This window comes from Chiloscyllium plagiosum, chromosome 23, assembly GCF_004010195.1.
Source record: "Chiloscyllium plagiosum isolate BGI_BamShark_2017 chromosome 23, ASM401019v2, whole genome shotgun sequence".
Lineage (NCBI taxonomy): Eukaryota > Metazoa > Chordata > Chondrichthyes > Orectolobiformes > Hemiscylliidae > Chiloscyllium > Chiloscyllium plagiosum.
The window spans coordinates 10,984,622-11,010,734 of record NC_057732.1 but is presented as its reverse complement, the minus strand read 5'-3'; the positions used below and the strand labels follow the sequence as shown (position 1 = coordinate 11,010,734).

Sequence of the window (26,113 nt, the reverse complement as noted above, 5' to 3'; positions counted from 1 at the left end):
TACTTTAAAGAAAATATGCTTTGTTATGGGGCATGAAGCACTGGTTTGATTAGCTTGGGAAAAAAATTAGAGAAATGTCACTGGATAAGCAACATTTTTATATCCTATACAGGACATTACTGTGTAATCTTGAAAATGGCAAGTTTGGATTGGCCTTTGACCTCTTCTGCCCTCACCTTCATCTTTATATCACTTACACAGACAATATGGAGCAGGCTGTCAAAGTCCTACAGGTAATGCAGCAATTTTTATGAGTCATTGAAGGTGTATTTGTAATGACAGATTAACATTCAACAACATCTTCAATAGATTCATCCAGCATTTTGCTGTTCTGATGATGAGAGTGAGGTGACACCGTATAGAAATGGACTATATGTAAAAACAAAGGCTAATTGTCCAATGAGGTTGCCACACTGTCTATAATTAAATTTGGCACCAGTGGCAGAAGCATTATAATTTGGACTTTGATTATAAAAGGTATTCACATTGAAAGCATTCTTTATTAATTGCAGTTTTTGCTATCAGTTTTTTGTTTTATGCAACCTGCTCTTTCCCTAAGGAATTTGAATTTGAGGAGACGATGGCCTAGTGGTATTATCACTAGGCTGTTAATCCAGAGACCCAGGTAATGTTCTGGGCACCTAGGTTCGAACGGTAGATGGTGTAATTTGAACTCAGTAAAATCTGGAAGTGCGAGTCTAATGATAACTGGGAATCCATTGTCAATTGCTGGATAAACCCAGCGGGTTCACTAATGTCCTTCAGGGAAGGAAACTGCCATCCTTACCTGGTCTGACCTACATGTGACTCCAGACCTAGAGCCATGGGGTTGATTCTTAACTGCTCTCTGTGCAATTAGGATGGGCAGTAAAAATGCTGGCCTACCTAGTGATGCCCTCATACCAGGAATGAATAAAAAAAAGTTGGTGCTTTGAAAACATGCTCAGCTTTTCCTCATCCCCTTCATTCTAAGGATATTGTCCTCCTCCTTCAAAGTTTGTCGGAGTAAACTCATGGAGTCACCTCTTTGACATTTCCCACTCTGTGTACTTATTTATCTCGTTGAGATCCTGAGCTAGAGAGATATCACTGTCTTAATTAAGAAGAAGGATGTGACCATAGTAAATTGACTGATTCCATTGATTAAGGACTAGCTGTGCAAGTAACATTGATTTTAACAGTGGGTCTACATAAATGTAATTGTTGGAACATGGGACTGCATAATTAGGATGATCTGACAGAGAATAGTTGGTTTGTCCTTTTCAACCTTCAGTATCATCCCTGTGCATAATAATGCGCCCCTGCGCAATTAGTTTCAATCGGGAAATGTTATGAAACGTCTTCACAGTGAGTGCAAAGAGATCGTTAAGATTAATATTGTCTGCCAACATCTGCAACACTCTGTTAATTAATATGCATCTTGTGTGGTCTATTTTAGGAGCAAATTAGGAAAAATAAGTCATTTGTACGTTTTAAGAGGCTCCAAGAATCTAGACCGGAATTCCAAGGGTTGAAACTGGAGGATTTGCTCTCACTGCCACGTAAGCGGGTTTATCAGTAAGTAGGCATTGGTTCCTATAGTCTCTTCTCCAATGCACACAAGGCGGCACAGACGTGAGGGGTCAAGTGACCACCTTCTGTTTTATAAATTGTCCCTCCTAATGCAGTATTTGATAACATTTAAAAATATAGAAGTTTACAAGCTTAACCTTCTGCTGGAAAACGAATTAGGAGCCAGCCCTTCTTTGTGCATATGAAATCATCATTTGCCTGGATGGATCTGGTCGATTGATTTTGTATGAATCACTGTGCTGCGAATAAACTGCCCTATTTGTTGCCCATGTTTTGTCCCATTAAGGCAGAAATGGTGTACGACTTTGAATTATTGCAATTTCATGACTCAAAAGGATCTCGATAAAGACCAATCTTTTAAAATAGATGAACTTCCAAAATGACCAACTGAAAGAACCAAAGGATGTGAGTTCACTATCTTAAGTCTTTTACTGTAACAAACAAACTAAAATCAGTTTACTCTAGTTCAAACATAAATTTACAGACAACAGAACTAACAGTGCGTCAACTGAAAAAAATCTAAGTTTAGCATTCAGTAACTAATGCAAACAAAATATTTGTAGGAACCACATTTTCTCAGTGTCTTTCTTCTGCAACAATGTAGCATTAAAGGAGCTACCCCAAAGTGACTCCAAACTCTCCAGCACACCAGGTTGAAATGTTGACAATTGTTCCTCTCTCTAGCCAGATTTTCCCAGATCAACTATCACTAGCAAAGCACAACCCAACCTTCCTTAAATCTTTAAGAACCCTTTCTGTCTCTTCCACTTCTTTTGAATGGAAACCATAAGTTTTAGATGGTCTTTAACACAAAACAGTTCTCTCTACTTTGCACAGTAGCGTTTCTTCTGCATCTCAGTTGCCACTGTCTTAGTTTTGTGGGATACTGTGGAAGCTGATAAAATTCCATTTGACACCTCAATGAGTTTCTGTTTGTTTCTCCACCTCCTCACCAAACCCTCCATCTCACCCCATGGTAACTGGGTCACATAGGTATTTCTCTAAACAGGGGTATATCAGGAATTCTAATTTTCTTGAATTTGGTGTTTTACTTTAACTTGGAAACAAGTAACTTGTAAAGTATTTGTATATGAGCAAATGCATACGTCAAAGTCTAATTAACTATTTCATTACAAATGTAAACATCAAGCCTCAACTATATGCCTGACAATTCAAAGCCAAAGATTTTGTGTTTTACAGCTGATAAGAATTTCAAATATATACATTTGGAGACAGTACTGGGTGGAGGTGCTTCCTTCCTATTTTATTATTGCATCGTTGACGTAACTAGTATGTTGGCAACCAATGCTTTGCAACTAACTGGTTCAGTAAGGCCAGCATTTATTGGCCGTTCCCACTCTCCATTATCGTGGCTAGGGACAATTGTCTTTTGAATCACTGCAGTCTGCCCAGAGAAGGTATTCCAATAATGCTGTGTGTTAGGCCGATCCACAATGTTTTTATCCATGACAGGTTTATCTTTTGAAAAAGTAGAATCGCATCGGGTTAAGTGCCAACCACTGGTAGCTTGTAATTTTCATTAAGTTGCTTTGAATGACCATTAACAGCCCCAAATGGCATTCCTTGTCTCTCTTAGTGATTTAATGTCTCAAAATATATTTTTCAGACAGCTGGAAAATTTCATCTCTATCATTAACACTATAAATTGATGATGACTTTATTATGAGTAATTGGAGGAAATAACCAATTGGTGTATTAACTATCTGATATTGATTCTCAACTTCAGCACTTTTCATATTGAGTAAAATTCTCACCAAACCTTTATCTGCTTATTTTAACACAATTGAAGCAATTTCTTATTGTTGTTTTACGTCATGCCAGGTCAATATACCAATAAATCCAGATAAGACACTTTTTGTTGGCTATTCAGTCTTGTCTTAACAAATTTTATGTTTTCACCTCATACGCCATATGGGGTTGAAATATTCACATTAAGACTATCTCGCCATGAATTTTCTGTCCTCCCCTGACCTTCGTCTCTGCTTAAATCAGTCGTCACACAATCTGAAGCTCCTTAGGCCTTCACTACAGTTAGTTGGAGAGGCAATGGCCTAGTGGTATTATCGCTAGACAATTAATCCAGAAACTTAGCTCATGTTGTGGGGGCACGGGTTCAAATCCTGCCGTGATAGATAGTGGAATTTGAATTCAATAAAGGATCTGGAATTAAAGAGTCTAATGATCATCACGAGACCATCGTCAATTGTTGATAGAAGCTCATCTGATCCACTGATGGGCTTTAGGGAAGAAAATCTGGCCTACATGTGACCCCAGCCCCATAGCAATGCGGTTGACTCTTGACTGACCTGTGGGCTATTAGAGATGGACAATAAATGCTGGCCTAGCCAGAGATGCCCACATCCCATGAGTGAATTAAAAAATAAATCTTCAATGTTTTTACCTCCACAACTGCACTTTTGGTGAGAAATCTTCACTTCATATAGCAGGCCTTTTCTCCCATTTTCCAAATTTTTATTCCACCTGGATCCTCCCGTTATCCTTTTACTCTGTCCATATCTTTTCATTAGAATCTGCTGGTGTGAAGCATCATCTCAGTTTTTCTCCTCCAGTCACTTGCTGTAACATTCTTTCCTCTGAACCTGCAGCACCAGTCCTCAGACCCAGCATAGCATTGCCATTAATGCCTCTGACAAGCATAATGCCATTGCAAGTAAGTGAACCAACCTTACCTTGAGGCAGCGGACGGCTAGTTCTCTAATGGCTTCTCCTGACAGCCACAACCTCAACCTGTAGTTTCCCAGTTTGTCACTTATCCCGTCTCATCCTTAGTGATCTTTGCCTCCAGTCTCATGATTTCCCCACTTGCCCTCCCAAATACACGGAGTCTTCTGCCCATTCCCAATATCCACAGGAAGGTTTGCCCTGGAAAGTCCATTTATTCGGCCTGCACCTGTCACACAGAAATGATTTGTTCATGTCTAGACCCTATTTTTCTACTATTGTCAGGGGTCTCTTTTTCAAAACTTGCTCCAGTTGCTGATTTCCTGGCATTCCCTTTGCACCCTGGGCATCTGGTCCCTCTGTGTTTCCACACTGCACCCACATTGATGAGAGATCTCATGGCCTCTCCCTTGACTAAGACCAAGCCTAACTACATCTCTCCCCCCCCCCCCCCCCCCCCACCCCTGCAGGAGCATTTGGACTCAAAGTCCCTGGAGTGGGATCTGAAGCCACAAACCTTCTGGGTCATTCTGTCCCTCTGTCTGTCTCTCTCTATCTCTCTTTCTGTGCTGTTTCCTCAAACTGGAACATTTCAAAAATATTGTTTCCAATTTCCATTTCATTCCCAGGGTCCAATCTCCAAATCTTTCCTCATCGTTGACATCTCTAGACCCATCCTTTGTTTCTATACTTGTCCCTACATCTTTTCTTGGGGTCTAGCACCATTGTTCATTTAGTCATTCAATCCCTCCTGCCTTCCTCTCTGTTACACACCTTCCTGCTTTTCCTGTTTCTATACTCACTCAAAATACTGTTCCACCTCTAACTTTTTTAGTCAAGTTTGATGAAAGGTCATGACGCTGACACATTTGCTTACTATTTATCTTCACAGATGTTGCTTGGTCTACTTGAGGTATTTCCGGCTTGTTCTGCCTTCTTGATTTTCAAATAGAAATGCTAAAGCTTAGTACCAGTTAAAGTAAATTTGTTCAAAAGCTGCTCCCAGCTGTTTGTTGTTCCATTTCAGGGGATTATTTTTTTTAAAAGATGTTTTGTTTTAATCCTGGAGATAAAAACACTTGCACTTTTGAGATAAATTGAGCAATAAAAGAAGGACATTTTAATCATTATTATCAGCGTGACTGTAACATTGCTGGGAATTGCATTTAAAGTTAGATCTGCATTTTCAGACTGTTTTTTTTTTCCCCTTAGACCACTATCACAAAAGTAGGCCAACCAGCCGACTGAGTCCACACTGACCCTCTAAAGAGCATCCCACCCGGACCCATCCTAACCCTGTAACCCTGCATTTCCCATGGCTAATCTGGGCAATTTAGCATGGCCACTCCACCTAACCTGGACTGTTGGAGGAAGCTGGAACACCTTGAGGAAATCTATGCGGACAGTGAGCAGAATATGCAAACTCTGTGCAGTTGCCTGAGGGTGGAATCGAACCTGGGTCTCTGGCAACGTCAGGCAGCAGTGCTCACCACTGAGCCACCGTGCTGCAGCATTAATGCGCTGCTAGTTTCATAAATGTTTGTAGACAAGACAAAGGTTATACAGTACAGATGAGAAAGTGGAGCCAAGACCACAACTAAGTCAGCCATGGTCTTGTTGAGTGGTGGAGTAGTCTCAAAGAACTCAGTCACCTACTACTCTTAAGGCATCCAAATGCCATATCCCCTGGGAACAGGATGGACCTTCCCATGGTGACTTGGGAAGCCAGTTTAGATGACTTGGAGGGTGTTTCTGGGTTTCTCTGGGTGACTACTGCAGACTCTTTGGAAGTTCCCTGATTTGCAGCCAGTGGTGACCCGCTGATCTTTAATTATGACTTCAGGATGTTCAAGCCTGGAAGGATGTGTCAGTGGGGAGAACCTGCTGCTTACTCTCCACATATGATTTACTAAATAACTCGCACAACATCTCACTTGCGTAGATATTAAGCTGGGAAACAAGATCATGGTCCCAGCCATGATAGACATGACACCAATGTTCACTGCCATACTTTAATTTCAAATTGAAAAGATGCACTGTAAAATTGATGAAAGATCCTCAGACAGCACCTTCCAAACCCATGACCAGTGCAAGGGCAGCAGAATTATGCCAACACCATCACTTGGAAGTTCCCCTCCAAGCCATTCCCTATCCTGACCTGCAGATGTATCGCTGTTTCTTCATTCACTGGGTTAAAATCCTGAAATTCCCTCCCTAAGGGCATTGTGGGTCAACCTGCAGCATGTGGACAGCTGGGGTTCAAGAAAGCAGCTCACCAACACCTTCTCGAGGGGCAACTAAGCACAAGCAATAAGTGCTGGACAGCCAGCAACCCCCATGTCCTTTGATGAAAAAAAGTCTTAGAAGGGAAAATCCTGCCCTCTGATTCCCACGCCCAACTGTCTCTTAGGCTATAGATCTGGAGAATTGAGAGTTTTGCTCTGTTGTTAGATTGCAATCTGTGATTCCAGCCCTGCATCTTCACTGTTAGCGCCTTTCATTTCTGGGTCATTGGCCATTTGCTCTCATCTGAGTGTATCTGCAACTGAAACGGTCAGCATTACTATTGCCATCTTGAGATAAATTAATCTAATGCTTTCCTTATTAGTCTCCTCCTCTGTTCCTCACATACTCCAGCTCGTTTAAAGCTCTCCTACTTGAAGTTGATCCTGTACCATGTTCCACTCACCCATTACATGCTAATCCTCACTGACTTTGTTCCCCATCTCCTCACTTCAAATTAAAAATACACATTGGCCTTGAAATCCTTCGGTACTCCTATCCTTCAATGACTCCACGAGTCCTGTAATAACTTTCTATCCTCAAGCTCACCATGTATCTCAATGACTCCACCAATCCTGTAATAACTTTCTATCCTCAAGCTCTCTACACCTCTCGCCCATCTTCCCCCCATTGGTCCAGCATTGCAAATTCTTCCTTTATCTGAGACTTGTTCCCTTAAAATCCTCCAACCCCCATCTCATTGCTCAAGCTTTTTGTCGTTCTTCCTGCCTCTGCAGATGACAATAGGGCGATGGCCATCAATAAATTTGACTTAATTTGGCAAATACAAACACGCTGTGTGAGGAGCTGACTCACATTTGAAGCAACGCCTTTTTGTGGAACTCTGCATGTTTGACCCAATGCAGTGTTTACAATGGGGAGACATTTCTGTTCTAAAGCTGGCTATCACTTGAGGGATCTCGTGATAGGTTACAGGCTGGTTTTGATGGCTTGTCAGAGAGCCTCGTTTTATATCCTCCAAAGTGACCTTGAGTGGCTCCATCCAACAGCTGTGAAGATGGAGCTTGCTGCTTTCGCCCCTCTGCTTGCCAAGTGCACGTGGGCAAAATTGCTTCAAATAATGCCATGTTGCCACCTTGGTCTCTATCTGCACATTGCCAATTGTCAGCAGATATTGGAGCTTGCCACCCTCCTGCATGCTCTGGGCATGGGGCCAAGGTGATGATGTGCCAGCACGTGCCCCCTGCCCAACATGTTCTGGATGAATCTTGGGCAGTGAAGTTGTGGCTGATTTGTTCTGCCTCCTCTCGAACGAGTTCGCTGGTTTTTATGGTGCAATCTGTCAATTTGGGAAGATCCAGCCAAGGGCACCGGACAGTTGCCAGCACAGTTCATGGAGGCAGTCTCCCAGTCGCTGTCCTGAAATCCCTGGGTGTGTAGCCTTTGCCAATTGTGTCTTCACTGCCTATCTTTTCCAGACAGATGGCATTTCCCACTGTCAGCTACAATAGTCTGGATGTAGGAAGATGTATGAAGGCTGAGTGTTTAATAATTGACTCCCGTTGGTAATGTCTTTGTGATGCAGCTGTTAATTCCATGAGGAAGACCTGTTTATGGCTCTTCAACATTCTCAATTTGATGAAAGTTTTGTTGGGTCCTGTTGACAAACCTCTATAGAATTATGATGCAGCCATGGAGCTCGGTTGACTGTTTGCTTGGCATTTAAAAAAAAAGACACGGCTGAGAGGAGATTTGATAGTGGAATTCAAATCCATGCAGAGCTTGGACAGAGTAGATGGGGTTGAAACTGTTCCCACTTGTGAAAAGCTTGAAAACCGAGAGGCACAGATTTAAAAGGATTGGCAAAAGAAGCAAAAGCAACATTACCAAAAACACATTCACGCAGCGAATGGTTGAGGGTCTGTAAGGCACTGCGAGAGTCTGTGTGGCAGAGGCAGCTTCAATTGAGCCATTCAAAGGGGAATTAGACAGTTTTTTGAAAAGAAACAGCATTGTAAGCTATGGGATAAAACGCAGGATAATAATCCGAAGTGAAATGTGTATTTAAAGAGCCAGAGTGGACACAATGAGCTGAATAGCCTTCCCATACTCTTTCAATTCTGTGACATTACTTATCCACTGGTTAAAAAATTACCATGCACAGTCTGTTATTCCTTTTTATTGATCCCTCCTCTCTCTGTCTCCCCCTCTCCTGAGCTATCAAGAGAGGCTAAGAAATATCTGGAGAATTGAAACAATAAGGCTGGTTCCCTTGAATTTGTTCAGCTTGCTCGTAAATGGATTTTTGCAGGTCATTGCAAAATTAAACAAGTGAGACCCAAAAAAATAAAAGTCATCAACAGGGTCATAACATTGAGCTTTACCGTGCCCTCTTCTGGATAGAAAATACCCAAAAATGTCGCCTTTATTTGTGCGGCTCCTCTCTCTGCATTTTCTTTTCTTCATCTTTTGTTGGGTTTCTGGTAGTTACTTGTTGCTTTTCTTTGTTGTACTTTTTTTCATTTGTGATCTTTTCCCATTTTTCAGAGCTGAAATTGGGAAAAACTGATTTGTCTTTGCGTTGCGTGAAGTAATGAATGATAAGAGGATGAGTTTCAAGTACAAGTCAAATATCAAGTTCTGTCCTTGATATTTCTTTAAGCTGTTGTGAATTCCTCTGTCCAATTCTGTGAAAGTCAAATTTATGTCATCGCTCTGATGAGCCATTGTGTATAATCAATACATTTATTAATTTAATGTCACAAACATCTTTTTAAACATTTTTCACTTTGGCCCTGTATATGTTTCAGTAACGCTGTCAAGCTGCTATTTTCACCTTACTCTGATTACATTATTGATCTTGTAACTCTAAGCACATGATTGTGGACTTTAAGTTTCAACTGCGTGTTGGGCCCTAACATTTCTGCAAAAAAAAAAGGAAAACTGTGGAATTTCTCGCTTGGCTTTCAAATAAATGTATTTTCAAACTAGGAAGGAGAGAGAAGAAAGTGCTGGCTTCCAGATGACAGGACACATTATGTCTGCTGTCACAGTAGATAGTGTGGGAATCTCCCCTAGGCCTGGCCTGCTTGCAACTGACACCAGTCTGCAGTAATTAATCTCCGCAGTGATGAAAGCAGCAGGTCTTGGGAAGCTCCTACTCGTGAAAGCATATGCTGGAGCCAGCTGCTGCCACTGTTCGGAGAGGGCCTGCACAGTGGAACACTCCACATTTGACAGACTCCCACAGTGACAGTCGTGCATCATTGGCATATTAGGCCCAGAGGAGGTGGAATTTGCCTTCTGCTGCCCTTTATTACCAGAAAATATCCATCAGACAGTAACAAAATACACTAATTATATGAGAAGCAAATTGTGGACCAGTTACTGTTAAGCAGACCTGTATGTCAAGACTGTTATGTTTTCATTACACTGTTCCTCCAGGAATGCTGACAACAGGGATTGTTTGGTCTGGTTGAATGTGTACTAATTAGATTCCCATTGTGCACATGCTGAAGAGAGCAGATTGTCAGTAATTGTTTAGTAACTCCGAAATAGTTTGAGTATTTTACCGAAGATATTTCAGACCGAATGGTGTGTGGCTTAACTGGAGAATATCCAGGTTGTGTTGAAATTTTTAAGGTAACACGTTGACATGAAGGTACAGCCTGTTGTCAGCTTGCTTCAGCTGGTAAAGACTGCACCATCAACTCTATTCCAAGAATTGTGCTTATGTTCTCTAGTGCAGTGTAAAACAGGTTGGGGGGGGCATTGCACCTTCAGAAATGCCATCTGAGGAGATGTTAAACTGAGACACACCTACCTTATTGAGCTGGTACTGATCAGAAAAGAATAGGAGGAACCTTGATATCGTGTGCAATATGGGCGCCACCAAATCATCCTATGGTCACCAATCAATGCCAGGGAATCCACATTCATGCCAATTAGCAAAATCCTCAGAAACTACTGTTTAATCTTGTAGATTCACACGAGGAAACAAAATATGAAAGTTCTCATGACTCTGTTCAATCCTGCTCTTCTGTCATTCTCTTGAAACAATTGATGGAAATGTTTGTCAGAATTTTGGTGCGTGTGCGGTGACTTTTATCCCATATTTTCTTCTCCAGCAGTTTAACCAGATACCTCCCTAGAATCTTCAATTCAGATCTCTTGAAGGATACCACAAGCTCAACTGACAACTCTCGCTTTCTCATCAGAACTCTTCACATCACCTTCAACGACTGATCATCTTTAGTCCTGCTGTATGACTGTCTCAACATAGAAACATAAAAGATAGGAGGGGGGGAGGCCATTTGGCCCTTTAAGCCAGCTCCACCATTCACACGATCATGGCTGATTGTCCAACTCAATAGCCTAATCCTGCTTTCTCCCCATAACCTTTGATCCCATTCGCCCCAAGTGCTATATCTAGCCGCCTCTTGAATACATTCAATGTTTTGGCATCAACTACATCCTGTGGTAATGAATTCCACAGGCTCACCACACTTTGGGTGAAGAAATGTCTCTTTATCTCCGTCCTATAAATGGTCTGCCCTGAATCCTCAGACTGAAACTTCTGGTTCTGGATACACTCACCATCAGGAATATCCTCCCTATTATCTACCCTGTCTCCTCCTATTAGAATTTTAATAAGTCTCTATGAGATCCTCCTCATTTATCTAAACTCCAGCGAAAACAATCCTAACCCAGTCAATCTTTCTTTATGCGTCAGTCCCGCCATCCTCAGAGACAGCTTGGTAAATCTTCTTGTCTTGTCCATTGTTAATTTGTATGTGCAACATGTTTTTTTAATGAATAGAGGCCAATCCATCTCATCATTCAGAGTTCATCAGAGTCCTCTGTGTTCAACTCCAATAGGTTCCTTGTACAATGCATTCCAAAATTGTCCAGGTCTTTGTAACGCACTTGGCATCCTGGATTGCATAACTCTTCTTCAAAGTGATAGCATTAACGAAAATAATTCCAACTGTAGCAAGGTACCTTTTTCCCACTTCTCTCCCTTTATTGGACGTAGACAAGCTGAGAGATGAACTGATCTTATTTCTTTTTGTCATCAGAAAGCTTATAGGTGTTTATGACAGAAAAGCATTGTTTGCCTGTAGTCTGTGACTTCTCTTAGAAAACATAGAACAGTATAGGCCCTTCGGCCCTCGATGTTGTGCTGGCCTTTTATCGTCCTCTACAATCAAACTAACCTACACACCCTTCATTGTACTATCTTCCATGTACCGATTCAAGAGTTGCTTAAATGTCCCTAATGTATCTGACTCTACCACCAACGCTGGCAGTGCATTCCAAGCACCCACCAGTTTCTCTATAAAGAATCTACCTCTGACATCTCCCCTAAACCTTTCTCCAATCACTTTAATATTACGCCCCCTCATGATAGCCATTTCCGCCATGGGAAACAGTCTCTGGCTATCCACTCTATCTATGCCACTCTATATCTCTTAAAGAATGATCTGAAAAAATAGTGCAGTTTGGACACTTCACTTCTAAAAGACTCTGAGAACCGAATGAGGTGGGATGTTTGAAGCAGCCTGCCAACATTGGAGAGCTGAAAGTAAGGTAGAAAGTGAAGGAAATGACTGTGTTAAAAAAACCGAGGTTCAAGGAAACAGCTCACCACCACCCTCGGAAACGTACTTTGCAGATGAAGAAGGTCCATGTCTCTGCCCCCCCTTGTCCTTCGAGATGGAAGTGGTCATAGTTTTGGAAGGTCTTATCTAAGCAAGCAAGGTGAAGTTTTGCAGTGCATCTTGTAAATAGTGTACATTGCTTTCTCTATATACTTGTAGACAGTGCCTTAGTACCTGTGCATCAGAACTCTGAAGTTGCCTGTAGACTTTGAAAAAGGAAGCACCTATGGTTATGTTCTGCGTGTGCAAAGCTTTTATTTTCAGATTTGTTTGTGCAGCAGACGTTCAACAATTGAGGAAGATGAAAACTTAACATATTGATTTTTACTCTTCTGAAGCACTGTGTCCCGTTCTGGTCACCCTGCTATTGGAAGGATATTATTAAGCTGGGAGGCTTCAGAAGAGATTTACCAAGGTGTTGCCAACAATGGAAGGTTTGAGTTATGAGAGGTTGGATAGGCTAGGACATTTTTCACTGGAGCATAGAAGGTTGAACAATGACCTTACAGAGTTTTATAAAACCATGAGGGGTGTAGATATGGTGAGTGGCAGGTGCCTTTTTCCCTGGGGTGGAGGATTTCAGGACTAGGGAGCATATTTTTAAGATGAGCAGAGAAAGATTTAAAAAGGGGCAATTTTTTTCTACACAGTCATTTGTGTGTGGAATGAACTTCCAGAGGAAGTGGTGGATGCAACATTTAAAAGACATTTGGATAAGTACATGAATAAGAAATGTTTGCAGGGATATGGGCCAACCGCAGGCAGGTGGGACTAGTTTAGTTTGAGATTATGGTTGACGTGGACTGGTTGGACCGAAGGGTCTGTTTCCATGCTATATAACTATAAAGTGTCTAAACGCAAGAGAAATATGCCACCTTTGGCAAATATGCCATATCCAATGTCCATGTCCCTTGTCCTTCCTTTCTACTTGGATGTGACACCTCCACAGCTGTCAACATTTGTAAATCTTTATCTTTTTCACGGGATGTAGCCATTGCCATTCTGAACTGCCCTCAGGCTGAAGGCAGTTAAGAATCAACTGTGGGTTTGGGTTCATGTGTAGCTTCAAGTTCAACTCCCCACCCCATCCCTGTAACCCTGCATTTCCCACCTCAGCTGCACGCCGTTGGACTGTGGGAGGAAACCAGAGAAAACCTACAGATGGGGAGAGCATGCAAACTCCACATAGCCAGTCTCCCAAGGCCAGAATCAGTTAACCACTGAACCCCCATAAGATGGGCTTTTATGACAAATCAATAATTATTTAATGGTCACTATTGAATTCTCGCTCTATGAATTGAACTGACATTCAGCCAATGCCATGGTGGGATTTTAATACATGTTTCCAAAGTAGTAGCCTGGGGTTCCAGGTTACTAGCCCCAATGGCATTAACACTAGGCGTCCATCTCTTTGTAACTGTCGAGACCTGTGCCAGTGTCAGTGGGGACGTTTGTATTGGGAGCAAAGGATCAGTCCTGCTGAATTTCTAGCCTTGTTTTCAGAAGGATAGTTCTGGTTACAGCTGTTGATCCCCCTGCTATGAGCTCATTCCTATTTGACCTCCAGCAAAAGCAGTTTCCCATTGACATTGAAGGCCGAGTGCCAGTGTTAATGAGAGGCACCTTATGCTCACTTTTACCTGGCCTGCCAGCTCAAGGCAAGTGAAATAAAGTCGAGAAATAATTAGAGCCTTTGGTTTTTACAATTACTTTCTGTGAAGCAGCAAAGCCGGTTAGAGTGTAACTGGAATTGTTTCAACAGGTCTGAAGTAATGTGGAAGATACTGAGTTGGTGGTGGTGGGAGGGGGGGGCGGCAGTGACAGCGGTGACAGGAAAAATGCAGGAAATAAATTGTTCCCCATTCTCTAAGCGTTGCACTCACTGAAAAGAAATTCAAGCATCTATCTGAAATCCTCAAGGAAATATTATACAAAATGGATGGGGTGCGCTGGAGGTTTATGCGAACAAATGTTGATTGTCAAGTGGGCCCATAACAGGTAGTGAGAGAGGGAGGAGGACTGGGAGCGGCTTTTCGGCATTTCTTTTCAGGTTGACCCAGGCTTGTGTTGCTGTTCACTCTTCAGTGCTCTCTTCAGACTCTTATTCGAGTACCAGATTCTTTGGTAAGGTGTACAGAGGATTCTTTCACTTTTGCCAGCTCGCTCTCTGTCTCTCCTATCATACGTCAAGTTGCAAGGCCACAGGAATGTCAAGCTGTACCCCCACCCCAGCTCAAAACTGGCTTGCTCCTCGCTGCTCTTTCCATTTAAAAACCTTTTCAACATCTGCTTTACTAGCAACACAAGTGTGCACCTAGTTCCATGATGTTTTAGTCATTTTGCCAACAAATCATTTCTATAGTTTGCAACTGAAAGTACTGTTTCCTCATTAAAAAAAAGACATCAAATTTCATTTCAGGTACAAGCATTTGTTGCGAGATCTGATCGAAAACACCAGCCCTGACAGTCCTGAATTTCAACAGCTGACAAGTAAGATTCACTATTCTTTCCCTGTATTCTGAAATCATAGCAGTTAAATGTTATCAGAGATCTGCTTTTCCGTAAATCTGATGGTGTGGCTTTTATGCATCAGATTTAAAAGTGGATATACATAAAGTTATCAATCAGCTTTTACAGTGAGGAGCTCTATATACCACTCTCGCTACCAGAGGAGGACTGTGTACAATACTTATAAAGTAAATGATTAAAAATGCTCAAAAGCTCACATATAAGGGGAAATCACAGACTGCGCACTCCAAGCTTGTCCTGCTTCCTCTCTAGGGTGCTGAATTGCACCTACTGCACAGCATCACTTTTTTTGTTTCATTATTTGCACAGCAATAACAATCTCACCCTGTACTCAGTGAATCCAGTGCTTGCGCGCGGTGTCTATTTCTTTTTTCTGGAAGCCAATGTCCTCTTTTTAAAATGCCTACGCTGCCCCTTTGTGAACATCAGATGCGGTAAAAACAGTTTCTGAAGTTTCTCGGCACGTTGAAGACCGGGCCCGGAGCCACGAAAACCACCTGCAGATGTTGAGAGTGCAGAAAATGCTAAAAGGAAGGTGGAGCAAGGTGTTAGCTTCAGGTTAGTTCTTGTGATCAATTATTCCTTTTAATAGTTCTGGGGGAATAACCTTGAATGTTGCAGGAATGCAGGAGAACGCAATCCGCAGTGACTAGAATGATTACAAGATCCCTAATGACGTGGTGGAGTGCAAAATGGTTGCAGGTTTCAAGGAATTGATTTAACTTAATTTGTTGGCTTGCTGGTGAACACTGAAGGCTTTTGGGCCTAGATTATCGAAGATACTTTTTTTTTGGCCTTTTATTTCTCCACCAGCTCCCCCGCCCCCCCACTCTCTAGACTTTCTCCTTTTGTTTTTCTCTTCAGAGATACCCACTTGTGTAAAAAGCACAAAGAACCCAGTCATGAAAGCGGAGGCCTGTCAACTTCCCTGAGGACCAATTAATGGTGCTCCAAATCTTGTGGGCAGGCAGATAAAAAGACGAGAGAGAGCGTGAGAGAGAGATGAATACCCGGCATGCAGAAGGCAGCTTTTATTAGATGTTAGTAGGCACTTCTTAAGTATTCTTAACCAACTTCTCTGGGATTTCTCAATATCAATTTTCTCATCTGATTTAATATTAAGAGACGACTATACTTATTTTTTCACAAAGAAGATCCTCACCCCCTCTTCCCACTGCCCCCTCCAAAAAATATGGAAAATATTGAGCAAAGGCAAGTGCTTTATCTGTGACAGCAGTTCAACATTGTTTATTTTTTAATTTTTATAGTTTTTACCTTTTTCTGTAAGGTATGACTGCTGGGAAGTTCTAAGACTTGGCAACGCAACCCTTTGCTCTGTCCTTGCCCCCTGCAAGCCCACAGCCTTTTGAACAGCTGCTGAGTTTGACTTTGATACCGCAAGTTGAAAGTGTCTGACATGGAAGGGGAAGCATGAAAGTCTTGCTCTTTGAACTTTCTCTTTTCAAAGTCCTGCATAAAGTACCAGGGAGGGCAATAATGGACAGGCTCACCACTCTTTGAGTATGCAATGAATCATTGATAATGAGAATCTGGGTTTTCATTGCATTCAGATCTCGAAACACTTTTTTTTAAAAAAGGGAACTTTGGCTAAAACTTTGCAGCTGTGCATGTTAATTTCTGGGTTGCAACATAACACTACGGTTGAGTCCAGAGAAATTTCATATTCTGTAGCATTACATTTGGAAGCTCTGTTTCGTTTTTGTTTAATTTTGTTCATTTCATTCAAAAATGGTCGTTTAATCTCAAACTTGTATTTTAGGTCAGCTTCAAATATTTGCTAACAATCTTAAATGTTCTTCAAAGCTCACAATCTAGCTTTTGCACGAAGTTTTCCAAAATGGACATGGGAATGTGCTAAATCAAGGCAGCATCAGCACAAGTGTAACTTGTGTGTGATCTTTATCTTCACGGATTCGGTTTGGTCCATAGCTGCTGCTTACGCTTTTACACAAATCTTTTAGTTCATGACAACAGGATTGTTGATGTCTACTGCACAGAACTGATGCCATCTCTAGATATTCTCAGAGTGTACTAGAGGAGGTGCAAGTGCTTAAACAGAATAGCAGTCACACAGTGTTAATGTCCTTGCGCTATACAGTAACCTTTCTCTGACTGTCATAACACAACAGTCATGTTCCACCAGGGGATAGCTCTACCTTGTGAAAGCTGCAGTTTGGAGAATCTGAGCTCATGTATTATACCTGTACCTCTGCTTAGCACTCTCTGAAAGTGCATGCTTCATTCAATAAGCACAGGATATCTTTTATTGACCTACAAAAATTGTTAAACGAAAGCCTAACACTTGGAGTCACATTAGCTTCATTCTTACTATTCTTACCTGAGTGAGGTTATGGGTTCACCACCCATTTCAGTTCACAATCTAGACTAATTGTGCAGTACTGAGGCCGTGCTGCACTGTCAGAGGTACCATTTTTGTAATGAATATTAATCTGAACGCCAATCTGCATTTGCCAATAAGTGTGGAAGATCCCAGATCATTATTTTGAAGAATAGAGTATTCTCCTTTATGTCCTGATCAATGTCTTTCTCTCAACAAATGTTACTAACACACTGTCGCTGTTCATTATCACACTGCAGTGTGCGGGCTCTTGCTGTGTTTTGTACTTTGCCATCTTATAAAACTTCATGCAAAAGCTGGATTGTGAGCGTTGAAGAGCATTTAAAATTGTTACCAAATATTTGAAGCTGACCTAAAATAAAAGTACATCATTGTGATTTGGCATTTGGAATGTCCTCTGGTTGTGAAAAGTGTTATGTAAATACAATTTATTGTTATGGGAAAGGATCGGTTCTGAAATTTTTGGCACAGTTGCAGAATCTAGTAGTGGGAAGCTAGAGATCGTTTGGCAATATGTTTCACAGAAGCAGGTTTCACTGTTCTTGTTTTGACAGTGGTTAAGAATACTCAAAAGTATGATCTGATGCAATCAACTGTATTGGTTGATGAGAATTTGCCTGGTGATTGCTGAACTTGAGAAGTCTTTTTAAATAAGAAAGGGGGTGCATATAGTGGGTGTCCTGAATTCTCCAATGAAATTACAGATGGAGAGCCCTAAGATCCTTCTACTTCCTGCACTTGGCACAAAGCTTGTTTTTAACAACTTTCCTCCCTTCTGCTGCTACAGGAAGGAAATATATTCGAGAGGGCTGGTTGACAATTGTGCCTTCTAAGGGTGAGGATTTAAAGCACAAAATGTTCTTCCTGTTTTCTGACATCCTCCTGATGGCCAAGCCTTGTCACCCACTCCACCCGGTGCATTCTGACAAATTTGCCTGGCAGAAGACCTATCCCTTGATCGAGGGCACCGTAGAGAAAGTCTTTGGACACACCAAGAGTCAGGGGGGGCTTATTAACGTAAGTCTTAATTTTTAGCGTGCACTTAATATTGACCCACACTGCACATGGATAAAATTCAATTGTCTTTGTAGATTTCGAGATCAATGACTGCCTACTCAAAAACCAGTCGACCTTGTTCCCAAGTTCCATTCTCCTTCCTTGCATGCGTTAAATCAAATCTGTCCGTTTGGTGACATTTACTATTAATTCTTTTTGATTTTATCACCAATCATCTTACAGAAATTTCCGTGAGTATGCTTGCTCTTCTGCATACGAGACAAAAATAAAGTCATGTGATTATATTAAACACTCTTTGTTCTATTACAAGATAGCTCCAAATGGTCAAATTCAATCAACTCTGGGAATTAACTAGCTGTAATAACTCTGCATGTCTCTGTCGAAGTAGCTTTTAGCCACTTAATTCATTAAACCATCATTAGATATTAATTTTAGTAGATGAAATCTTGAAGTGTAGACGGCATGAAGTTACAAATAGATTGGAGTAATTTTATTAACTTTATCAAAGGTATATATTGACAATAAAATGCATTAAGTTTCAGATTTTCACCTGTAGGAAATCTTAAACATTTGGAGCTGGTTATGTGTTCAAGTGTGCCACTGCCAATTCCATCAAACACTTCATTTGAGTAGTTAGCTTTTTCTAATAACTCTGGCCTTTCATCATCCTATTATGCTGTAAAGCAAAATTCATCTACGGTAATAGTGCAATGATATTCAATGTTCATTTCTTTGCCCCCCTCTCTCAAAGGCGGATTATCAATCTGGAAGCTACCTGTAAGCATTGAAAATTGCAGCGAGCACTGTGAGCCACTTGCATCTTAGCTTGAAGAATTAAAGAGAAATTAAATTTGACAGCAGTAAATTCAGACGTACAATGTTCGCTCCAATTTATATGCAAAATGAAATGCCTCATGAAAGTATCTCCCAGTTTCTGTCTCAGATTTGAAAGATAATTCAGTAGCTTCTGCAATCCGTAATGTGCTGGTTCTTTCATTTTAGATTGCAACTTGCAGACACCTTTTGATGTATAAATAATCAACTTGAATTATGCCCAGTACAAATGCTGGTGCACTACTGTTTGTGTCTTACAATGTAATTTCTGTCCCAGAGAGTCAAATTTCCTTGACAAATTCTTAATTGCTGTGTTTGCACAGAGGCTGGATCTATTTGTGCATAAATCTTAAGTATTCCCAGAAGGGAAGGAACTAATATTATCAACAGTTACACTTGGCCTATTCAGTGAACTTCATAATTAGATAATGCATTTGATGACAATGCATTTGAAATCTTTATTCATTTTGAATTCTGCATTGCAAATTGTTTTGCACCAAAAATACTTCCTCATTTCAAGCTGACCATGTCCTTACCTTCGTTTTAGGTGTCACCTTTTGTTGTGTTTTAATGAAGTCTGTGGCCAGGAAATCCAAGCATCTATCAGTCAAAAGTCAATGTTCCTATAGATTTGTTGGCTTCTTAAGCCAGCCGCATAAGTTGCAAAGTTGCTGTTTGATTTTTTTTTAATGAAGAAACGTTGTTGCCTTTAGAGAGAGAGAGAGAGAGACAGGTGATTTTATTTGATGGAACTAATCTTAGCTACACGTTTAAAACGTCAATGATGGTTATTGATGATAACGTGCTATTGCATTCTTAAATGGTTTTGAATATTTCATGATGGAGGATCTACAGAAGGAATAAATTGAAGGACTTTGCGTTTATTGACAGACATAATTTCTGTTGGGTTCTGTGTAAAAGTTTCTCTTTTTAAACAGAAAAGCTTGCTTTGAAGTGGAAGAAGTGAAATCCAAATCAGCCTTTTTGTTTTTTTTTAAATCTGCCCTTTAGCTAACTTTTCCTGAGGAGAAGCTCCTTGTGATGTCGAATGACCAGGAGGACATCAATGACTGGTACCGGTGCCTGTCTGCTGCCATCGGGTACGTTGCTTTGGCAAGTTGGCCGTCCTTGCTGCTGCCACTGACCTTGTGGAGTGCTCCCGACGAAAGGTCGGAATGGATTCATTGATCAGCCAGACCGAGCGTATGACAGTCTCTCCCTTAATTGAATCCCAAAAGGGGCCAGACGTAGGTTATTATTACAGAAGTCAGCCGATAGTGCTCATTAAAAGCTCCACAGACTGTGTGGTTTACTAATTAGTTTATTATACAGACACATTGACGATGGGGAAATGTTGTCATTTTGCCCTTTATCGCGCAGGGGATGCTGCTAAAAGTTTAATCAGCTGGCACTGACCAGCTTCGTGGTGGATGCGCACTGGTCATTACTGAGGTCACCCCTGCTGTATCACTGCTGGCAGGGTCACAGTTTGAACCCTGAGCAGATCCACTCTCAGGCTGCATAACCCTTCCACCTGAACGAGGCCTGCTATAAAATGCACACTACAGGGCGTAAAGCAGCAGATTGGCTACATGAGTGAGAGCATCTTGTTAAAAGTTTCCCTTTACTTGCCTTGTTAAAGATGGTATTGTCAGAACATCTGTTAGCCACGGTTAGCAAGACCTTGGAAGTTTTGCTTAAGGCCTAGAACAGTTACAGTTAATTAATGTTTTATTTAATACAGTCTTGCTGAGTGACAGAAATATTTTTAACCTCTGGAGTGCCAAATGCTTTTGTTCCTGCTGATGCATAGTTGACTGTGAGTAGTATTTTATTGTTTAATTTGGGAGCAATATTATTTTGACTTGAACAGCCTCTCGTTACTGATTATCACAAACATGATTGCCCCACGGACTAAAGGCAAGTAATGGGATAGCTTTAATTCGACCAGCATGAAAGACGCTGTAGTCCTTTGTTAACTTCCTCTCTGTGCACAGGATGAGCGGTCACGATATTCAAAAAGGAAATCGTCTCGTGATCCTGCACCCTTCAGAGCTTCGCTGAATTAGAAGCTGCCAGCAACTTCCACCCCTCCATCCCCCACAAAGGAGCTGCCCTGAATAAGCACAGTGAGAATGAAGCACCAGTTCCCCAGTCCGTGCTCTCCTTTTCAGAGTGATGCTTGAATGGGCATGTGGGATCGATGGCTTAATCCACACCTCACCCTCCCAAGTCCCCTCGCTTGGCCCAATTCAATCCTTTTCTTAAAACAAAACTCTTCCCTGTTTAAGGTCAGAAAGCGTCGTTTCTGAAATAAATTGTGACATGTAATGGTTATGAAAGATTTTCTTGGCATCCCTGAAGTTGTGAGGAAAACCAGAGAAACCAACTCTTCTTGTAAATTGGGGTTTTATAGAAAGCTGGCTGCTGTGTTTAGGAAGAAATTATTGTATTTTTTCCCCATTTATAACTACATTATAAAATTAGTATTTGGTCTAAATGCTGTTTAACAGCTGCAACATGCAAGCTGTGGCAGCTTATCTTAATTGGGTTGACTCCCCTCTAGAGTACCTAGAATTTGGGTTTGAGATCCACATCAAGGAAGTTGTAATGATTAGCTGATCATTCACAGCCTTGCTGCTCTTGGATGGTCACTCACGTATACTGGTTGATGCCTTTCCCTACACTAGTCTGCTCCCCACCCCCCCTCAAATCCTGAAAGGAATTCACTGTGTGAATTCACTAAGTGGAGCAATACTATTTGGCACATTTCAGCTGCCACTGTCTTTCCCATGAGATAGTTGCAGTGACAGTCTCTTCCCCTATGAGATGCCTTTTTAAGTCTCTTTTATTGGCTGTGAATTTGAATCCTTCATGTTTCCAAGTTACCATCTTCCTCTCTGCATGCCAGAGTTAAATTTTGGAAGAGTAGGTGATGAACGATGTTTATTAATGGAGGGAAAGGAGGTCAAGTATGTCCCAAGATGTTGCTCATTAGCAATCATCTTCAGCAGGAGTTGTGTGGTGTGTACAAAATGAGTCACTTGTTGGGAAAGGGGCTACTGTGATCAACTTTGGTGGATCAGTTTGTTCCTTGTTTGTTCTCTGCATCATTCCAGGTATTTCTGTGTAGGAGCAATTTTCATTGGGCACCATCCAACCACCAGCTATCCTGTAAACTCCTCCCATCACTCCCACACTTGTTACTTCCTTCTGCTTATCTGAAAATCTGCAGGTCTAGTTTAGCCCAAAGATTGTCAGAGATGGTGCCAGTGATCCACCACTACGTGTAAACCTTGACTTTTCAGGAGCAATGTGAAGATCTTGTGTTCAGTGCTTGGTTACAGCCTTGGACTTTGTGTTTATCTGAACCCAGGGCTTTGCTCCTATTAGCCTTAATAGGCCAGTCTGAGCCACATTGGTAACTGCAATGCAGCTCTCCCCAGCAGGGGGCAATACTTGACAAGACCAGCCCACTGATAATTGCATTGCTGCCCACCCCTCTATCACAGAATGCCCAGTCATATGTCAGCAAGGAGTGCAGCCCAGGATACAAAACTTATAAAACAGATTTTAAAACTGGGCAGCTGATTGCAGTTTCATTATCTCTTCATTCTCAGGATGCGGTGGCCATGGCAAAGCTGGCAAATTATTGTCACGGAAACAGAAAATGGAGCAGGAGGAGGCCATTCAGCCCGAGGAGCCTGCTCCCTTATTCAGTATGATCATCGTTGATCATCCAACTCTGTACTCTGTTCCTGCTTTCTTCCCATTTCCTAAGAACTATATCTTAACTCCTTCTTGAAAACATTCCAAGTTTTGGCCTTGACCACATTCTGTGACAGAGAATTCAGCATGCTCCCCACTCTCTGGGTGAAGGAATTTCTCCTCATCTCAATCCTAAATGGCCTACCCCGTATCCTTAAGACTGTGATCCCCTGTCATTGGGAACACCCATCCTGCATTTACCCTGTCCAATCCTGTTAGAAATTTATAGATATCTATGAGATCCCTCATGATTCTAAACTCCAGTGACTCTCATCCTAACTGATCCAGTCTCTCTTCAAATGTCAGTCCTGCCCTCCCGCAAATCAGTCTCACAAAGGCCCTGGACAATTGCAGCGGGACATCACTGCTCCTGCACTCGAATCCTCTCTTGATGAAGGCCAACATACTGTTTACCACCTTCACTGCTTGCTACACCTGTGTGCATGCTTTCAGTGACTGATGTGTAAGGAGACCTCAAGATAATATGATGGAGATGTGAATTTGAATCCCACCATGATAGATGTCGACTATGTCTTATGGTGACAATGAATTTATTGTCAAATCGCTGTAAAAACCCACTAACAACTCACTGATGTCCTTCAGGTAAGAAAACTGCCATCCTTCCCTGGTCTGGCTAACATGTGACTCCAGACTCATGTGATTGACCAGTAATTGCCCTCTGACATATTGGAGCATGTCATCCAGTTGCAGCGATCACTAGAAAGTGGTTCACGAAGGCAGCTGACCACCATCGTCTTGAGGGCAACTATGGACAGGCAATAAAATGCTGGTTCAGTGAGCGATGCTCACAGCACATGAGTGAAGTTTTTAAAAAAGTAGTTGCAAGTGCTCACAAACAGCAATGATCAAGTATTGGTTTTTGTGATATTGATGGAGGGACAGATATTGACCCGACAGCTCCTCTCTGAAACAATGCCGTGAGATCTCTGCTCAAGTAGGCGGATGGGACCTCAGTTTAGCCTCTCAGCTGACTTGCAACATTTCATGCAAAGCAGTGACATCCTTCCAGTCCCAATCATCATCCAACCATCATCACAACATCTGACTAATTCATCTTAATAACTAGCTGGAATTACTGCATTTACCCTGCAAAACCAAGTGACTGCACTTCAAAAAATCATCATGTGATTGCATAGCCCTTAGTGAGATCCTGACAGTGTGCAGACTGACAATTCCATGACAATTCTCGAGTCTTTCCTATCATAAGGAAGTTCAGAGTGAACAATACAATATTTCCATTGCACTGTATTCGAACAGAGGAGTCACTCCAGTATTGTAATAGATTCAGTCATAAGGGAAGGGTGACTGCCTTTCAGAGTGGACACCCAGTTCAGGAGTCAAATTTGAAGCATGTTTACTTGGACCTTCGGCCTATATAGGCTTTGTAATGGTGGGGACGGTCACCGCTGCTCACCATGTTGTATGAGCTAGCTGGATTCTTGGTAATCATCTGTTGCTAAGGTTGAGCCTGTTTTGTCTTATCTGGCAGAGAAAGCCCACAACATAGTCAAATAGGAAGAGGCTTTTGTCTTAAAAAAATGTCATTGACTGCATAATAGTAACTAGGTACAAGTCATGTTATTAAGGTAAATGTAATTACAAAGACCATGAGGGGGCTTTGATGCGTGTGTCTCCTTCAAGAACCAACTGTGCCTTTCCCCACCCAAGTCCTTGCTCCATTTTCAGATTGGATGGAGCTTAATGCAGTCTTCAGCATTAACCCTTTCAGAGCCATTACCTTACTCAGTCATCTCATCGCCTTGTGTGATTTGACCTTTCAAATTAAAGGTTCATGAACTGACGATGGCGTCCAAAACTGAATATGGTGACTGAATATATGCTACCTGAAACTTGCATTAAAATTGTCCTCAGCAGCCTATCGTGTGTTTGGCAGGATTCAGTAGGCAGAGATGAAGTATTGTTTACTGACTGGACTTTTCTACTCCTTGTCATCTCACAGACAGTTGAGGTCCCGGTCTGTCTTCGTACTGAGGAAGGATAATCTAGCAAGGAGACCCTTACGGTCGGACAGAAATACAACACCAGAGGAAACCTACCTGACCCCCTCACAAAGTGGAAACAAGAGAAGCTTGGTAAGAAGTCATTTCGGAGGTTGGAAGATACCAAAAGCTGCCGGTGCATTCATTGTCACCGAAGGGAGGTTGTGAGTAACTGAGTGGCACAGGCAGTGCAATATTAAAATTAATCTCCTTCTCCTCCTCCTCCTCTTGTGATAGAACAGTGACCAACGCCAGGTAAAGGACATGAATGCAAACAGCCAGCCGATACATGAAGGGACAGCAGTGAAGCGAATCCGACTGGAGACAAACTCCACAATGAGGTAGTGTGTTGGAAATCCAAGCTTTGTTTGAAAGTTTGTGTATCGCTGCACCGTATGCTGCTTTGCCCTTTCTCTGAAGATACTCTGACTGTTGTATTGATCCGACATCCCACTCATGAATTCTTGGTGCTCTTTTCAACTTGAAACAAATTCTTTGGATGAAAGGCTTTCTGAATTTTTAAGCATTTCAAGGCAATGTTGCACTTTGTCAATATATCCACCAGATGTCTCCAAAATGCACAGATCCACATTTCATCCATTATTAAGGTCCACAACACCGTCCCCACACTGTCACCCCTCACCGCCCCGACGCTGTCACCCCTCACCGCCCCCACTCTGTCACTCGTAACTGCTCCCCGTTCCCGTGTATACCTATATCTCTAACATTAGCATACTTTCAGGCATGGATAGGGTGAGTGTACTGAGTCTTTTTCCCATGTGTAGGGAATCATGAACTACAGGGCATCAGTTTAATGTTTGAGGTGAAAGAATAAATGCAAATCCGTGGGGCAACGTTTTTATGCAAAGGGTGGTACACATATGGAATGAGCTGCCAGTGGAAGTGGTTGAGTAGGCTTCATTGACAACAATTAAAAGACATTTGGACAAATACATGGTTAGGAAAGATTTAGAAGCATGTGGGACAATTGCAGAGAAAAGAGGTAAGCGTGGATGGATATTTTGGTCGGCCTGGACCAGTTTGGGTCCAAGGGTTTGTCTCCATGCTGTGAGACTCTGAGTTAATGCCCTGCAACCAGTCGTTCCGCTGGATTTTGTTCTAGCGGCTTTAAGATGAGGTCCTCTTTGTGAGGCTAAGTGCATTGCTTCCATCCGGCCCAGAATTCCCCTCATTGACTTCTGCAACCCCATGGCTTGAGCTAACCCAGAGAGAGGCTGAGCCATTCTCTACCCAAAGACCCACGCAAAGTTGATCTCTCTCACCATCAGGGTGGTCTTAATGTGACTGCATTAGGATGGCAGGGGAAGGCTGTAATGTTGGATTCCTCAATGTTAGCAGCGGTGGAAGTTCACATGAATGGATGT

The 26,113-nt window shown here is 41.9% G+C and overlaps 1 protein-coding gene across 13 annotated transcripts in view; it reads left to right on the top strand.

Moving 5' to 3' along the window:
* arhgef39 (Rho guanine nucleotide exchange factor (GEF) 39) overlaps nt 1–26,113 on the top strand; it is a 187,086-nt gene that overhangs the window by 158,342 nt on the left and 2,631 nt on the right. For all 13 annotated transcript variants that reach the window (XM_043713496.1, XM_043713509.1, XM_043713498.1 and 10 more), the window contains 8 exons: nt 113–233; nt 1,439–1,557; nt 14,599–14,669; nt 15,138–15,266; nt 17,876–18,105; nt 19,951–20,039; nt 24,689–24,821; nt 24,966–25,069. In XM_043713496.1, the coding sequence (XP_043569431.1) occupies nt 113–233; nt 1,439–1,557; nt 14,599–14,669; nt 15,138–15,266; nt 17,876–18,105; nt 19,951–20,039; nt 24,689–24,821; nt 24,966–25,069 (996 nt within the window). The remainder of the gene's footprint in view (nt 1–112; nt 234–1,438; nt 1,558–14,598; nt 14,670–15,137; nt 15,267–17,875; nt 18,106–19,950; nt 20,040–24,688; nt 24,822–24,965; nt 25,070–26,113) is intronic.